Source organism: Solenopsis invicta, chromosome 8, assembly GCF_016802725.1.
Source record: "Solenopsis invicta isolate M01_SB chromosome 8, UNIL_Sinv_3.0, whole genome shotgun sequence".
NCBI lineage: Eukaryota > Metazoa > Arthropoda > Insecta > Hymenoptera > Formicidae > Solenopsis > Solenopsis invicta.
The window spans coordinates 22,859,971-22,879,727 of NC_052671.1; the positions used below are offsets into that span (position 1 = coordinate 22,859,971).

General features: G+C 29.1%; 1 protein-coding gene across 7 annotated transcripts in view; it reads right to left on the reverse strand.

Moving 5' to 3' along the window:
- The window catches only part of LOC105200587 (nuclear factor 1 X-type), an 89,959-nt gene that overhangs the window by 47,861 nt on the left and 22,341 nt on the right, over positions 1-19,757 (reverse strand). For 5 of the 7 annotated variants that reach the window (XM_026138987.2, XM_039452296.1, XM_026138990.2 and 2 more), the window contains 4 exons: positions 17,015-17,068; positions 16,688-16,786; positions 15,558-15,698; positions 11,589-11,732 (listed from right to left, as the gene is read on the reverse strand). In XM_026138987.2, the coding sequence (XP_025994772.1) occupies positions 11,589-11,732; positions 15,558-15,698; positions 16,688-16,786; positions 17,015-17,068 (438 nt within the window). The remainder of the gene's footprint in view (positions 1-11,588; positions 11,733-15,557; positions 15,699-16,687; positions 16,787-17,014; positions 17,069-19,757) is intronic. The other 2 variants (XM_026138988.2, XM_026138992.2) reach the window with 2 other exon arrangements.

Here is a 19,757-nt window from a genome sequence, read left to right on the forward strand (position 1 = left end):
GATTACGTGATTTGCAAAACTTTTTTTGGAATGAGAGAATAGGAACCATTTTAATCTCGTTTTATAAATTAAAATGGATTGCGTGGCCCGCGAAATCTTTTTGGCATTGACAGCATAAGAATCCCGTAATTTCTATCCCACTTCACGGATTAAAATCATACAGATATAAGATAGACTCAGCATTCACTCGTCCAATTTGTTTACGTTGGCAGAACGGTGAGAGAAGCAAAATTCAGAGAATGTTGTCCTTTTTTGTCTTCATCTACGCGCGCATCATTGACAAAAATTCTCAAAAATACAAGATGGCTGTATCCGTTATGCGCGCTTAGAAAAAGATAGAAAAGGACAGCTTTCTCTGAATTTTGCCTCTCTTACTGTTTCTATCAATTTCATACATATACATATACAACTAACGTTGTGTCTCTCTTATACGTTTATAATTAACATGAATTTAAGGAATTCTTATACTTTAATTGTATTGAAATTGACTCAAAAAGTCAAGAATTTAAATTTGACAATGGTCACGTGAATCAATTTCTATTTCATTTCGATCCATTTCCGTTTGCTGAGCTATTATCAAAATTGTATAAATAGAGGAACATACATTGATAATCTTGAGTAATCTTGAATCCTTAGTTTCCATATTACAAATCAAAATTTTCTTTTATCAAATAGAAAAAGATATTTTTGAGTCACTCTATCGTGATATTACCCAATGAATTTAATAATCTTTTTAAAGTTATTAGTTTCACATAGATCTGTGGAAAACTATAAAAACTGAGAAAAGTCATGAAAATTTAAATTGATCAAAGAAAATTTAGAAAAGTCAGAAAAAGATGAAAGATAAAAAAAGTCTAGAATTTTGAACTTTGCGTACACAAATCTCAAATGTTTTTATTTTAAAAAGTTCTTATAATCTTGTAAATATTAGATCTAATATAATATTATATTGTTAAATGCGTTCAAATCGCGAGTTACATTAGAAATCATTTCTTGTGTTTATGTGTCAAAGCCGTGGTACATACATAGAAGAACATAAACTGTAAACAATAATAAGCTGTAAAAAAAGTCACTAATTGCAGTCAATTGTTTTTTGAATATAAGAAGAATAATCAAATGTGATTAATTATTTTTCTTATTAGTATTGTCTTACTGTTTTTCTATATCACAGTCTTTATTACGAAAGCTTCTGAGTCTCTTCGTAGTAAAGATTGTAATACGTAGAAAAACAGTAAAATACTAATAAAAAAAAAATGATTAATCACATTTGATTTATTCTCTCTATATTTGAAAAGTAACTGACTTTAATTAGTCACTTTTCATACTGCTTATGTTTTACTGTAGAGCATAAAGTTTCGTTTTTTCATAAGTGCTAACAATGTATTGGCTATTGTATCGTTATCGAGTTTTTTCGATTAAATTTAAAATCTTTAAAACCTTATAATTTTGGAACGGAAAATCGGTGTAAAATAAGACTAATATATTTGTATTTATTTCAACAAGATCTTTCACTTAATACCTATTTCAACCTTATAATACTCCCCTCACCGGATTGAGAAACATGCCACTCATTTCGTCGTAATATTTGTAATTTATTTACAGTTTTTATTCAATCGCCTGTTTCCATCATAACTGTATCCTCTTTTCCAATACTTATTTATCTTTGGGCTGAATTTGTACGTGTATTCTATGAGATGTGTCGAAAATATCTTTTTTACATAGAAGATTAGTAACAAGTGTAAAATTCTTTTAAATTTCTAAAATGAAATTAAAAGTTTTGTTATTAAAAGTTATTTTAATAAATACGGGAAGATTATCAAAATCACACCGGTTTCTAAATTCATCATTTCATCTAAAAATTTAAATGCTGTACTTATATTTTATACAGAATTAGTCAATTTACGAATATATGTATGTAGTTACGGAATGCAATAGTTACAATATATGTAAGTAAGTTACTTATAGCTAAATAAATTAGCTGATACTGTAATTCCTATTTACCTTGTCAAATAGAAAGATTATTTTTTACTTTTTATTATACTAATTAATTATTTATTCAATACAAGATAGAAAATAAGACTAATGAGAATGTCGAAGGAGATGATCTCTCTCCAATGAGACTGATGAAAACTAGTGAAGCCTTGGATAATAATTATCATAAAGAAGTATTCTATCAAAAGTATAAAATCGAAAACTTTGCGCTTCGCAAAGAGACGTGTTTCTTGTCTCAAGTAATACTGTTAACTAGTTGTTGGTTTTAATTATTTATTTTTATATAATACGAGTATATAATAGGAGAAAATTACCGAAATCGCACTATTTTTCTTTAAAGATTTGTAACTCAAAAATTATAAACAAGATTTTTAAGTGTTTTATATCATAATAAAGTACAATATTTTCTTACGTATTTTTTCTGTAATTTTCCGGATAATTCTTTAAAGAATTTTGATAAGTCGACAACCGATGCAATTTAAGATATAAGTATCATAAATCGAACCAAACCGTTGCCAAAATCTTAACGTTCTTCTCTATCATCACGGAGTCTACAGCTTTTTCCATTCAGGTAAAACTTCATTCTGATGACTTTAGAAAAGTTTTTTTTTTATAAAAATGCAATATTTTCTTTCTACTTCATTCAATCTTATCTGAGAGTCTTTTATACACTTTGAAAGTACGATTAGTAAATTTTGGATATTACTTCTCATTTTTTTTCTTCCGCGTCCACTGTAAAAAAGACAATTATTTATACCAGGATAGCCAAAATTACGATTTAGGAAATGTATAACAAATCACTCATCTACGAGCAATACACTGTATCTCAAACAGATGAAGTATTTCTCATAAATAAAAATCACAAAGGATAGAATAAAAGATGAAGCATTAAAAATTTTTTTTTCACTCTTGTTTTAAAATAAGAGAATGTTTTTAAGAAGAGAATTTTATTCAATGAAATAATTCCTTCAAATCTCGAAATTCCAACATTGGACTTAAAGATAAAAGAAAATGAAATAGATTTTCATACAATGTTATTTATATTGCAAAATTAATTCAGAAATTTGACATTTAAATTTACAATAGCACCTATAATATTATCAGAAATACAAAAATTTATGTGTCTCTCAAAGTCAAATTATAGCTAGTTATTGCAACGCGTATTATTATATTATAATAATAATTTAATGAATATTCATTAAAGTATCTAAGTCGTAGCTAAATTTTTCTAACCCTTGTCGTCTGTAATGTTTATTAAATTTAGTTATAAAGTTTAGTAAAATTTTAGCTCTCTATATGTTACAACTAAAACTTAACTATCACACACGGATTTTTACTGCTACAACTAATCTTTTTCTTTGTTCTTGTGTAACATAGGTGTCCTACTTACTAATTACTTCAATTTAACAAAATTATTTTCAAAGACTATTTAACTAAATTTTTGTACTATCATTTGCCTTAAACTAATTTTTCCGTTTATTAAAGTATCGATGTGGTGATGGATAGAATTTATAATTTTGTCTAAATATTTATGACAATAAAAATTGAGTATTTTTGTCACAAGCAATATTTCTCGTATAAATACGTGGATTTGCAGTAACCGCAGTCGTCGACGAGGTATCGTTAAAGACGATCGACCAAAGGCAAATTTTCGTGATTGTCAAGTTGGTAAACTTGAGATAAAATTGAAAACCATTATCGATATTATCGCTTTAACTATATAGAGAATAAAAAACACGATTATCAGATCAAACAAAACTCTAAAATCGGGACATAAAATGTTATTCAAGAGCCGCTAAACCGCACTGAGAGAAAGGACTTTGCTAATTCAACAAATGTATTTGTAACGAATATTTGTTACATATAGTAACAATAAGGATGACTTTGTTGTCACTATATCTAAATTTTGTTGAATTAACAAAGTCTTTTCTTTCAGTGCGAAGATTAAATTTCGGTATATCGATAGTATAGATTTTTTTTTTCCACTAAGAATCGATACACAGTCTCGCGCGGGAAAAAAGATAAGCGGAATTGCGCTTACAATAAGACTAGACGAATAGGCGCTAGCCTAAGAGTGCTAACTCTTTGTCAAACGCACTCATGTATCATCACATCATCTCTCTTTATTCTTCAATTTCAGTATTATCTAACGCAAGATCTATCAACTATTGTTTGACATAATTTACTAAATTAAAGAAACGTTCGTTAGTTTGTAATTTAGAAATGAATAAATAATTTAATATTAATACATGTGATTGCGCACTTTTACCCACGTTGACTCTCATTAGCCTATAATATTTTCCAATTATTAATTGTGCTTAAATTTTGAGAGTCCGAAACTAAAATTAATACATAATTTACTGTTCTGCTTGCTAATCTGCATTTATAAATTTTTTAAATTATCTTTTATTTTACGCTTCTAATCTTAATTCTAATGACATAACGTTGTTCTTACATGTTGTCCTTAGAGGGCATCGATCTCATTTTGTACATATTAATTGTAGAATTTTAGTTTTACTTGATTTTATTTGAACAAATATTGTCGTCAGCTAAGAGCTCACTGCGTCAAAATCAAATTATAACAAATTTTTTTAATTATTGCCATGAAATAGACATTTGTTCTTTTTTATTTGTGTGCGTACTTTAATTGTGTAAAAGAATTTGAAGTTCTGTAAAACCAATTCTAAAATATTTTTAGAAATTGTTGATTTAATTTACCTCACTTTAGTATCCCCTTAAAACGTATTTTAAACATTTATCTAAAAACGATTTTAAGATATCTTAAGTTTTGAGTTTGAATAAAAAGAGCGTGCTCTCTAAGAATCATTTTTTTCTTCCGTATGCATGAGTAAAACAGTTAGTGACGTCATCTTTTTTCATTTTTCGCCTGGCCGGGCCACTTGACAATCACGAAAATTTATTTTTGACCGACCGTCTTTAACAATATGTCGTTAGTATTGCAGCTATTATATGTATATATTTTTTCATTTGTAATGTTTTATTTTTCTAAAATTTTAATAAAATTTAATCCAGCAAACAGTGCTTCTTGCTTCTTAAACGTGCTTCAATACTTTATTTTATATACAATTCACTTATATTTATAAAAATAATACTTATTAAACATTTATTTTACGTTTATTTAATATTTATGTTAATAATTTATTTGCATTAAACATTTTTAAACATTTTATAGAAGAGAAGGTGATATTATGGACACTCACATTCTATTCAATAACTTATTTGTTAATAATTAATATTTTATGTTGCAACTTAACGATTATATTCATGAAAATTATGTTTAATAGATTCTAGAGACTCAAAGTTATGAAATATTTATTACTTTAGGATTTATAAAAATGTAACAATACCGTATAATGAATCGAAGAGAAACAGAGGTGATAATAAAAATCACCGCAAAAATAAATTTAAATTTTGATTTTGTTTAAAAAAAGATATAATATTTTATTATAAACTAATGTATTTTTAATTTTCCACGGTTTAAATTTATTCCGCATTCAAAAACATGAGATATTTTATTCTTGTTAGAGATGTCATTAGAAATACCATTTTATCCTTGTTAAACATTAAATAACAAGGATAAAATGATATCTCTAATATTTCTGAAAGCAATTCTATAGAGAGACTGACTACAAATTATTAAAGAAGTATTTCCATATGAAAATTTTGATATTACCATCTCGCTTCTATGTTCATATTAATAAAATGCTATGCTATTGACTTTAACTTTGCATAACTCGAAACGTGTATAGCCGAATAAAAAATTAAATAACAAAACAAACACTTGAGTGTGATAATACCTTCAAGTTTAAAAACAATAAAGGGTAGGCGTAATTAAATGTTAAAATGTACCTTGAAACAGTTTCACAATGCTCAAAAGTAAAAAACGATTTCCAGCTATTGTGTATTGGTGCCATTACGTAACGGCAGACTCTATTAAACAAATTATACCACAAGTAATTACTAGCAATTCGTCGATAACGAAAATAATACGGGTGCTCATAATCCCTACATGGTCCATCTGCTATATTTATTTAATAATAACATTTGTTTCGCATTAATTATTTATTTCTAATAATTTAAAAAATATTTATCTAATATTTATTTAATGTAACTTTATAATATTTATATTTACATTTATTAATTATTTAAAATAATCTCAAGAAACATTTATTTAACTTTCACTATTTTAATATTTATGTCACATTAATTATTTATTTAAAATAATTTGAAATAACTTGGTAAACAATAATTTATATATAATTTAATTAATGTATTAAATTGGCTCTTTCTGGTCGTGCACTTTATATATAAATGAATAACAGAAAAGTTATTCCAGATATAATGAGTAATAGAAAAACTATTCTGTATATGTAAAAATCAGTAAAAATTATATTTATATATTTATTCATAACAAAATGTTTATATCTTATCTCTTTGATAACATTTATTAAATTGATTTATCACTAGTATATATAATATAAAGTATTCATGAATCATCGTAAAGTACCAGTTCCTAATCGCGCAGAGATCAACGTTAATTGGCTGTCTTGGCTTGAATGGATTGCTTAGAAACTTCAAAAAAATAAAATAAAATAAAATTCTTGAGGAAAAACTCCGAAAAAGAATTCCGAAGAATTTCTTTTTGTTTATCATATTGTTATGTGTTTTGGAATGTGATATTAATCAATAAAATCTATTTTAATAATATAATTAATTATTCTTCAAAATGTTTGTTATTATTAATTTATTTTATATTAAAAAACATTTTTTCAAATGTTAAAATAAATGTTTTCCAAACATAAAAAAATTTTTTTTTGTGTAAAAATAATGTTTTTTCTTTTATAAAAAATAAGGAAACCTAACCCATTATTTTCAACATTTTTAAAACAATGTTTCAAAAATATTTTGAAAAATATTTGTTGATTGAATAGATCTTTCCCTTATCTTTCACCGTCTTTGAGAAAAACGTGGCAAACTTTTTATCAGATAAACTCCTGTATACATTTACTCATAAAGTAGCATGTAACCTATCGCTTATCGCTTCTCAATAATATCACTTCTCTGTAATTGAGATGCATGCGGTAATTAGTGACTGACAAGATGTTAATTTTGATTCTCCACACTCAACTTTAAGCATACTGAAAGCATAACTATTGTAAGTTCTGTTAAACGCATTTATAAGTATTAGGTAGTTAAAAGTGGTCATCAAACATGCATCCTCGATTCTTGCACGTAGAAAGGAGGAAGACATAGAGAGAGGAAAAAGGGAAAAGGAAGAAAATAATAAAAGAATTCTAAAATCGTGTCTTACGGGGTAACACTGTACCTTGATTTTAAAAAATCGCGGTTTGATGGTGCAAAAAAAATTGATGTCGCACTTGAATTCTCGTTTTAAATCGTGGCCGAAATTATACAAAACTCTAGTGCTTATGAAAAAACACCTCTACAGAATTATATTATTTATTAACACAATATATATACATACAGGTGATTATTAATAGTTGTACCCACTTTGTACCATAGGAGCATGATTTCCCGACGCATTTGTAATTTCTAATATAATAATATGTTAGAAATACATATCCGTCAGAAAATCATGCTCCTGTGATAAAATGTGGGTACAATCATTAATAATCACCCTGTATATAATGTATATAATATATTATATATTACGTATATTGTATATCATATATCATATATCATATATCATATCATATATCATATCATATATCATATATCATATCACATATCATATATCATATCATATATCATATATCGTACATTATACATTATATACTATACATTATGCATTGTACATTGTACATTATACATTATATATTATATATTATACATACAGGGTGTTTTAGAAATAGTTGACCAAACTTTAAGAGCATATTCCACTCATTGTAAAGATGAGAAAAAGTCATATGAACATGAGTTCGGAATTGCTCCTTTCCAAGTTATAATCGTTTTTTTTATTTTACAGAAATTGCTGGAAATGATTTCCTTCCGCATCAATGCATGCTTTGCATCGACGTCGCACGGATTATCAAGACGTTCAAAAATTCCCGGAATATTTCGTATTTTTTCAAACGCAGCGATAATATGATTTCGGAGTACTTCCACAGTAGCAACAGGAGTATTATACACGAGAGTCTTAAGATGTCCCCATAAGTAAAAATCCAAAGGGTTCAAATCGGGAGAATGCGCAAGTGGTCAAGTGATGGGTCTTCCTCTACCAATCCATCTATTGATGTAATTATTATTCAGGAACTCTCGAGCAATGCGGCTGAAATGTGCTGGAGCTCCATCATGCCTGAACCACATTTGATTGCGTATCTGTAGTGAAATGTCTTCTAATATAGGGAGTTGCGTTTCCAAAAATTGTCTGTAGTTGTTACCATTAAGTGTAGGTGGAAGAAAAATCGGTCGAAGAAGAAAATTTCGGAAATCATTTCCAGCAATTTCTGTAAAGTCAATAAAAAATAATAACTTGGAAAAGAAGCATTTCCGAACTCATGTTTGTATGACTTTTTTTTCATCCTTACAATGAGTGGAATGCTTTTAAAGTTTGGCCAACTATTTCTAAAACACCCTGTATTATATATATATATATATATATATATATATATATATATATATATATATATATACAGGATGTCCCGTAATGCTTCATAAATATTTCAGGGATTGAAAGAGGATGAAATTTTGAACTAAAAGTTTCTTTGCCCATTTTGGCTCAGATCATTATTTACCGACTTATTAACGGTTAAAGTTGATCAATCAGATTGCGCTCAGCCGAAGCGCCCAGAAGCGTAGCGTGCCGTGGGGCTCCTCGCGCTTACTGTAAACATTCTCCCGATTAAAATGTTATTCTAATTCTTCATATTAATAAATAAATAAATCAATAAATAAATCAATAAATCAATAAATTCGTAGGTGAATAATTAAATAAATAGGTAAATGAGTAAAAATAAATTGCAATTGAAAATTTATCTAATTTTTGAATATTTTTGATTCTTTTTATCATTTATTTATTTATTCGTTTGCTTAATTCAATTATTTAATCCATTTGTTCATTAAGTTACTTAATTTCCATGGCTAACCTCGTAGCGATGGGGAAAAATTAACTACAAGATGTTTGTCATGGGTATAAAAGAAGATTATTGGAGAAAAACATTAACAAAATAAATTGTATAATAAATAGTTTGTTAAACATATTCTTCAAAAAAATGTTTTGACATGTATCACACATGATTATTTTGTTTTATTGTTATAGAAACCGATAAAGCTATCCGTTTTTATTTAAAATTAGATTTATAAAAAACTGTTTAATTTGTTTGAAGAGAAACTGTTTAACAAATTGCTTGTAAACAATTTATTTTGATTACTTTTTGTTAGCATCTTAATATTGACGTGTAACATACAATTCTACCTTTTTTTTTACAATTCGATCACGTTATAAACGTACAATTAAAATTAAACGTACAATTAAAATTTACGAATACGTAATTAATTAAATTCTCAATTGTCACTTTCATCTTTTCGTTACATAGTAAACAATGTTTTGTAAGATTTAACATACATATTTTATTATGTACCAAACAGTTAACCTAATTTTTTTTGTTAATTGAATTCACGATACATACATATGTTAAAAAGTAACACAAATATTATATAAAGAATTAACATAAAATAAATATAGCAATGACATAATTTGGAAACAAATTGTGGAAACACATTTCTTCAGTAAAATTAACATTAATAATGTCGACACGTGCCTTTTATTAATGTAGCTTAGAATTTACATTTCAAATCTACTGTTTGGTACATAATAAAATATGTATGTTAAATTTGACAAAAAATTGTTTACTGTGTAACGAAAAGATGAAAGTGACAATTGAGAATTTAATTAATTACGTATTTGTAAATTTTAATTTTAATTGTATGTTTATAACGTGATCGAATTGTAAAAAAAAAGGTAGAATTGTATGTTACACGTCAATATTAAGATGCTAACAAAAAATAATCAAAATAAATTGTTTACAAGCAATTTTTTAAACAGTTTCTCTTCAAACAAATTAAACAGTTTTTTATAAATCTAATTTTAAATAAAAACGGATAGCTTTATCGGTTTCTATAACAATAAAACAAAATAATCATGCGTGATACATGTCAAAACATTTTTTTGAAAAATATGTTTAACAAACTATTTATTATACAATTTATTTTGTTAATGTTTTTTTCCAATAATCTTCTTTTATACCCATGACAAACATCTTGTAGTTAATTTTTCCCCATCGCTACGAGGTTAGCCATGAAAATTAAGTAACTTAATGAATAAATGGATTAAATAATTGAATTAAGCAAACGAATAAATAAATAAATAATAAAAAGAATCAAAAATATTCAAAAATTAGATAAATTTTCAATTGCAATTTATTTTTACTCATTTACCTATTTATTTAATTATTCACCTACGAATTTATTGATTTATTGATTTATTTATTGATTTATTTATTTATTAATATGAAGAATTAGAATAACATTTTAATCGGGAGAATGTTTACAGTAAGCGCGAGGAGCCCCACGGCACGCTACGCTTCTGGGCGCTTCGGCTGAGCGCAATCTGATTGATCAACTTTAACCGTTAATAAGTCGGTAAATAATGATCTGAGCCAAAATGGGCAAAGAAACTTTTAGTTCAAAATTTCATCCTCTTTCAATCCCTGAAATATTTATGAAGCATTACGGGACACCCTGTATATATATGTTATTCGTTATGTACTACGTATTCCAATTTCAATTCTATACTATTAGAAAAGAGAAACTCTTTTCCTTCATACAATCTTCATTTAAATCGAAGATTCCTTATAGATTTAAACAATTTCCACTAGCTGTGGCTGTTTGAAAATGATGTAAGAATATTATTTATTACCACAATCGTAATTTTTAAGTTAATTAGCTTATAAATTATTATATGCAAAGGAATATATAAAGGTGATTGAAATGTACATAAACCTCTAACTTTTCTCACCAGTGAAACAGTCATACAATTAACTTAATAAAGCAGATTTATGTATCATAAACTCTTTAAACGACATTTAATAATGTTTTCAAAGTTTTCGTTCGTTTTATATACTGCTAAGTGCCGTGTACAATAGTCTATTTCCGTAATTCGACAAATCTGTTTCATCAAATTAAAATAGTTTCATTAAATCACAAAAATTGTCAAAAAATTCACAATTGTTTTATTTCCATATTTCTAACGAGCGCGCGTAACGTTTCAAAATGTGGCTAATGCGTATATCACCAACATTTGAAGTCCATATTAGGAAATCTGTTATTTTAAAAAAAATCTGATCTATAAAAAATGTATCGTTGGAAAAAGTTTATCGCCTAATTTCAATAGAAATTACAGTAAATTATTCATAGTATTAGAATATACATTTGCAGATGCCTTGTCCATCCCTTCGAATCACCGGATAGCAGCCAGATTTGAGTGATTCGCAACGTTGAGAGAAAAATAATTTGTAAGTTCGAAAATCGGCGAAAACTGTGTGGTGAGTACATACCCGTTTGCGAATGCGGAGATTCTATACCACGATGTCCGTCTTCCGGTCTGAGGACCGACGAAAACGTCGGTGCGCTCGAAACCGTGACTGTTGGCGGTTTTTCAGTCTTATCGTTCCTTATTAATTGATGAACTGGTGGTGGACCTGCGCACAAAATAATATGTGGGTCGACATGGATCAACTTCCAAATGACGTATGGAAGATCTGTCAATGAAACATTAAGTAAAAAGAAAACAAAACGCGATCATAAATATAAAGTTCAGATTGTGTTGTTCCTTTCAACGCAACTGCAAGTGCTTCATTTAATGTTCTTATGATATTTTATGGTCATAGAAATAATCATTATTATTAACTTATGACATTGTTATTAATTTGTGAGTAATATGTGGATTGCATGCTCCACACGCCATCGTTAATATAAAGGAACACGTATAACCGATAAAAACAAAAATAAAGAAAGATATCACGGAAATGCAGTTGGCAATGATCCAGATATGCTTATCGCTAGAATTTTTCTGCGTGTATGCTCAATAAAACGATCACTTTATTTCGACTATAAATTTCGTGTATCTGTTCGGCAATTGACACTGTCCTCTATTTTGCTGAATAGGATTAACGCTTATTACAACGTAACTCATCTTTATCTTTTAACTGTCTTTTTTAACATCATTCTCTTCAATATTGTCCTTACTTGTCCGTTCTCACTTTCACTTTCTCTTAATGTCTCAAAAACATTCGCTGATATTATCGTTTCTCATGACTAATTGAAGTAATCCGGACATCAAGATATCGTCTATTTGACATCATGAATTAATCATTTGTATGACGAATATAACATTTAAAATAACGTTCAATCATTTATTACAGGTATGCAATGTTATATTTCGACGTCAAAAATACATGACTTTACCATCATTTTTACGTTTTCAATGACAGAATAATACTATTGTTCCCTGTATCGATGCTTTCAATGCATATCATATGCTAATCAATTTGCTACTTATTCGACAGCGTCAATGAGAAAATGTATAGACGAATTAATATCATTTATCCGCTTTTATTAACAAAATTAACAAATTTGATTTAAATCGTATAATTATCATTAAATAATTAATGATAATTATACGATTTAAATCAAATTTGATTAATAAGAAGCTCATATGCGAAAGTTGATAATAGAAAACTATGTAGTGAAAATAAAGATAACAAAGCTTCGATCTTGATAAAGCGAATACTCGATCCGTTATGCCAATCATCTTTGGTTGACAGCAGTCGGGAGTAAAAATTATATCGTTAATAACATGAAAAAAAAAAAAAAAATAGTAATGCGTTATATCATCGATAAACGGAACTTTGCTATTTGAGTTTTCCAAGCGATCATGACCTCAGTGATCTACGGAAATTGAAACTTTGAGTGATCCGTAAACGTTCAATGAATTTTAATAAGATATACAGGATGTTCAATAATAGTTATCTCCACGTTTTACCATAGGATCACGCATTTGTAATTTTTAATACAATAATATGTTAGAAATATATATCCGTCGGTAAGTCATGCTCCTATGGTAAAACGTGGGTACAACCATTATCGAACACCCTGTATAACAGATCAATTCAATATAACCGATTATAACGCAAGACAATTTACAACACGCATGTAACTTCATCTTTCTTTTTTTTTGCCCTGGCCATCAATCTAACATTCATATCAGGATAAGTATGCTGAAAAAGAATTATTCGTCAGAAGTAAAGCGGTAGTGCTGAAAATAATCCGAAGATACGAAACTTCATAATCGCAGCAAAATAATAATAGGATCATCATGACATATAGCATCCGATTTGCAGATGTTTGCGAGCTAGAAGACGGATCATGATGTAATAAAACAGGTGTAATATTCTCTTGGATGTGCAATAGTTCGCCAATTAGTTTTGAGTTTGAGATATTGAAAAACAAGGTGGTATACATAACAAGATTTTCTAGTAAACTTGTGACTTACGTAGTTTTATTACAGTTGCTGGTTTTTTTAACAAATTTGATTTTTGTTGACTATTATTATTATCACTGGGGAGTCTTGGGAGAGTAAAAATAGATCTTTATTATTTTTCTCTACTAAAAGTTTCTCTATACTTTTTAGCATTCAAATTTCTCTGTAATAAAAACAAAACCCAAAAAATTTTGGAGAAAAATTTCTTGGTAACTATGTTTTATCGATTTATCATACATCATAAAGAGAAAAAGAAAAAGACAGGAGCTATACGTATTTGAATTTCGCAGATGCATTTGGACCCAAATTTGATTGGCTGTATCAATAATGATTGCTATCATCGTGTACAGGGTGTTGCAGATACATTTAGGACGCACAACTAATTAGGCGTAATGAAATTTGTCATGTAAAAAATAGTCATTAAAATCATTAACTCTCTAAAAAAATTTAATGAAAAAGGAAAAGAAAAATTAGCCACACACAATAAAAATCACCAAATTATTACAAAAGATATTTTTCTTATTATTCCCTTATTAAAAATTAACAAATCTAACAAGTCTTTCACTCCGTCTATAAAATAAATTTACTATCTAAAATGATCCTAAAGAACATAATCCATGAGAAATCATCATAACATATCTAACTAAAATACTTAATTTATACATAGTTATTAAAGCACATAATATTATATTCATATGAACTACAGACAAATAAGCTACTAATCTTTTTATATCTATTTGAATTAAACATAAAATTCCTACAATTATTTCTCCAACAATTCTCAAACAAAAAATTAAATAATTAAATTTCATTAATGACAACTGCCCCTGGCAGTCTGCCGTATGCAACCAGTTGTGCGTCCTAAATGTATCTGCAACACCCTATACAATGTTCCACCTGTTTTCTTACATCTTAACCAACATGGTGTAAGAATACTAGGTGTATCATTCCCATGGATGCGCAGTAGTTCATAGAATTGGCCAATTAGAATTGGTCACAAATGTTAAAAAGCAATATGGCTACTAACAGTCGTGGCGGTCGTGGCTAATTCAAGTGCCATAATTAAGAACTAAAATTTAGAATTTTTTTTTGTAAAAGAAAGTTGCCACAAAGCGTTTTTATTATGCCGACGTCAAGAATTGTGAAAGTCGCACAGACGGTGTATATAAAACACAATTTAAATTTTTTAGATTCCCTAAAGAATCTGACATTTGTAAGCAATGGCTTGAAGCTTGCCAAAGGAATGAAACGAATATAAAAATTAATAACTAATAAAAGACTACATACAAAATTGGCATTATTTAATGTAAATTCTGTAAAATTACTTTCTTTCACCTTACCGAAATTATAATTAATATTTTTTAAATTTAATTTAAATTTTTTTTTATACGGAACAGTAAATTAAAATGTTTCTTTTTAAGTGCCACAGTATAATTTTTTATTTTATTTTTTATTATTCAATTATAATGCATTACAAAAACTAATTTAAATATAAGTTTTATGAACGCTCGTATTGTTGCTAACGCAAAATATAAAGAGAAGAACAGCCAATTTATAAAAACCAATTTATTTTAGAAGTTTCTTTATTGGTACACAAGGCTTAATGTTAAATTTCGCGGTTGTATTTGTGACCAATTTTGATTGGCTATTCCCATCTACGGCAGCCATTATGCGCAACGATACACCTAGTATTCTTACACCATGGTAACCAAGACCAGATAAAATAGCGAGAATAAAGATTTCCATCGTTTTGAGACGAAATCGACAATATCGACGCACGGAGGAACGTCTACGTATATGATAACAAATAATTTCCGCGCTCATCCTCCCTTCTCCCCTCCTTGCCGCGAATTCTTTCTGCTTATACGACGTGAACTAGTTTAGCGAGCCTCGGACACGGACGAAAGCGTGTTACGCCGCGACTACCGCTCGACCCCGACTCTGTCTACTAAAAATAAGGGCAAAGGCAGATTTTGAAACTCACTGAAGCTAGCCGCTGGCTGAACGTGATCCGCGGTCGTAGCTGCGGATGGTGGGGTGTAGCTGCTGCAGTAGTACGGCGGGTGCTCTATTTTGATCGCGTTTATTTGAGGCTGCATGTCGCTGAGGTCATGCAGTATGGACGCTGAAACCAGACACACATTAGAAGCTACGGTTCCTAGCACGCTCGTACGTGTGTCATGCGTTTTCTTTGCACTCCGCGATCACGTTCGCGCGAAAACGAATGCTTCCGCGCAAAAAACAAGAAAACAACAAGAAAAAGAGATAGAGAGAGAGAGAGAGAAAGAGAGAGGTGGGAGAGGAGGAGGAGGAGAAGAAGGAAAATTCAATCATTTTTCTGATATTTTTAATAAACGTAAAATGAAACATTCTAAGAAATATTCGCAAAAATTGTTAGGTTGCAATTCTCTCAGTTATCGAGCTATGTATAATACACGTAATAAATGCACGTATGAAAAATATTACTACGAAATAAAATAAAGACGTGCGAATAAATAATCGGTATTATAGTTGACGAATTATATCCTTGTTCTTAACACGCTCACGTCTAAAAGAAATTACCAAACATAAAATTCAATCGAGTTATCCAAGAGAAGCGGTAGTTTTTGCTTGAACCATCCCCGATTTCCAACGAATGGCGTATTGCCATTCAGACCCGTTTGTTATTATTGAGATTGCCAATGATGAATCCACGCCGAGAGCTCGCGTATAACCTTTCCAAAGGGGTAACGACCCGTCACAACGTTGAAAGCTTTTCATTGTAAACTTACCTCGAGATATTATATTCCTCTTACAGAAAAATAACAATTTTTACATTTTCTTTTTTTTTCTTTTTTTTTCAAAAAAAAAAATTAATGTTTGCAACTATCAGGATGCTTTCAAAAGGTTTTTTCGCATTAAGCTGTTCGTCACCTTTCGAAAGCATCCGAAACAGAGGAATCGCCGCGTACGTGAAACATTTTGAGCAAATGTTGAATCCGGTAGTAGAAAACTATCTATGTGCAGACTTTATCGAACAATAATCGTACATTGCGTGTAAACCGCGCGAGACTAAATCAAGTTGATGTGCGATTATCAGGAGAACTCGAATCTGTGAGAAATGTAGCGTCGTACCTTTTGAAAGCATCCAAAGCTCTTTGGAGCTGAAGACACCTGTCGCAAGGATCGTATCATTGCAGACAACACCATTATATAGTTCATGGTATCCTGTACCTGGGAACAAAACCCAGCGAACAATATTTAATATCCGCTCAGATTCGCCAAGACCCAATATATAAGAATTTAGGGTATAGGGTCGGAGGTGCGTATAAAAATTCCATGGGGAAACGATCATTATTTATGTGGACAATCAAAAGTGCAAATGCAAGTGTAAATGCTTTCCTTGAGACAAGTAAAATAAATATGATTACGCAAACGTGAACTGCGAAATTATGCGGGTACCTTTTCGACGCCTATCCTCCTCCTTGCTAGCGTTGCAGATGCCATTTAGTACCTCTATAACAGAAAAATGACAAACGCGTGCAATTAATAAAAATTTATTTATTTATAAGAATAAGTAATAGCAACACTTCTTCTTTTTTACTTTTTTATATTTTTAAATTCAAATATTTTATCACTCTCGACGATCTTGTAATCAAACCTTAAAATATTAGAAGAAGAAGGAATTACATAAAATTTTTCTTTTAGAAAAGCGCGTACCGTTTTCACTGTTGCACGGCATTTAAGACCATCGCGCTATACGCAAATCTCATTACGCAACGTATCACCGAAATACTCGAGGGTCCGGAATGTACAGCGATTTCTCAAAGATCGAGAGGGGTGAAGAGCTACATCGATGGAAACTCAAGTTTTATCGTAAACATTATTAAAGATAAATAAAAAGAAATTAAACTAATTGCAATGTCTACGAAGAATGTTTTTATGTTCTCGCCTTATATGACACGAGTTATCTATTGCAAGAAATATATTTAAAGAATTTTAAATTCTACTATAATTTGCTATAGAAAAGTATATTTTACGTTTATTAAGTATATTTAAAATAAAATGATACGAAATAATTTTTTGAGATCTTATTAAAGTTATCTGTCGCAAAAAAACAAAGCTTCATATCTAGATCATAAACTGAAATCATAATTGAAAATCATAGACCATCGCTTTATTCCTTATTGCTTAGAGAATAAAGATCTAAATAAAAAAAAATTCAATCTTTATTCAAAGGCCTTTATAGATACCTATGCCTATGCCGAATACATTTTTTTTGAAACGTGAAGTAGAAGGTATTGCTTCGACATTTGAAAATCAATTGGAATGGCGCACAACGAATCTTCAAAAGTGCAAAAATATTCAGATATTTTCAGTAGCACGAAAGAAAATCAACGTATAAGCGAAGCTGTGTGAGCTCTCGCTAAAGATGTCCATTGCCTATTTATTTATAGAGCGAGCATATAGCGGCAAGCATGGTCACGCGCTTGCGTGCACATTTTATCTACATGTTCATTCGGCACACTGCTCGCGTCGATGCGCAAACACATAAGACAAAAGACACGCATACAATCACGCAATAATAATTATGGGAACATGCGTAGATGCTGGCTCACGGATATTAGAGGAGAAGAGGGTAATATGGCACACATTTCCATTTTATTGAATAACTTTGTTTATAATTAATATTTTTTATTAAAACTTGAACGATTATATTTGTCAAAGTGTTGTTTGACGGATTCTAGACTCAAAGTAATGAAATATTTATTATTTAGGACGTAATTTATCAAAATCTAATGCACTGCAAAATCAATGAAAAAAAAAATGTGGTTGTAATATGGCTATCCATAAAAATAATTTTAAAAAATTAGTTTAGTTTAAAAGAAACACAGCACCTTGTTACAAAATTATATATTTTTAATTTTCCATTGTTTAGAATTTTCCTGCGTTCAGAAACTTTAGAAATACCATTAGAAATTTCATTAGAAATATTATTTTATCCCTAATTAACATTAAACAACAAGCATAAAATAATGTCTTCAATGTCTCTAAACACCGCTTTCTAGAATGATAATCGATTTATCGAAGAAATATTTAGATATCAAAATTTTGCTTAAAAAACCATATTAATACAATTCCATGTTATTGTTTTAACTTTGTATAACTCGAAATGTGTACAGCCGAATAAAAAATTAAATAACAAGAAAACACTCGAGTGTACATATATTCGTGTGATAATACACTCAAGTTTAAGAATACTGAGGAAGTATGTGTAATTAATTGAATTAAAGTTAAAAGTGTACCTTGAAAAAGTTTAGAAGTGCTCAAAAGTAAAAATGTCTTATAATAATTGTTAGTCATTATGTATTGGTATAATAGCATCACTAAAAAAACGGCGAGCAACTAAACGAATAATTCCATAAGCAATTGTTAGAATACGTCACCTAATAACGGAGATAATAGGGGTAACCATATTGTCGACAGTAGCCATAATACCCTCTTCTCCTCTACATGTACGAATATTGTATCACAGATTTTTGATACACCCGATAGAGACCAGAAGAAAAATCTCTTTTCGCAATAAGGAAATTCCACGGATATTTCTTTTTTATGTTTTATACCTTGACACTTTTCTGCTCGTAACATTTATTTACTAAATAAATTATATTCGAATCAACTGTTGTGTGTCATGGACATTGAAACTGAAAAAAACTTTTACGATGAATATTACATTCAGGATCGCCACTGACATATAAAACGCTTTAACGCTTTTATACAGAAAGAATTTTACCGCCCCTTTCCCCTTAATATTTTTATTTAACAATCTTTTATAATTAGAATATTTTTTTAAATGATTTTTGAAATATTTTTAGAAAGGGCATTTTTTATTTTTGTTTCTGGTGCTCGATATGATTCTGTGGGTACTGAAAGATTTTAATAACTTTGAGAAATAAACAGTTTTTTAATCAATGTTTTCAAATTTTATAACACAATTTCTTTAAATTAATATAGAGTACTTGTTTTAAAACAAAATTAAATCTGGTAAAAGCGAGTACACGCAATTGATGCTAGATATATATATAAATATTAAATTAGTTTGTACAGAGAATTAATTTTTAAAACTTAATTTGACGTTTCCCTTGTTAATACTTCTTTGTACGGTACACAATTTGTTTACGGCTCTGAGTCTGCATTAGCAATA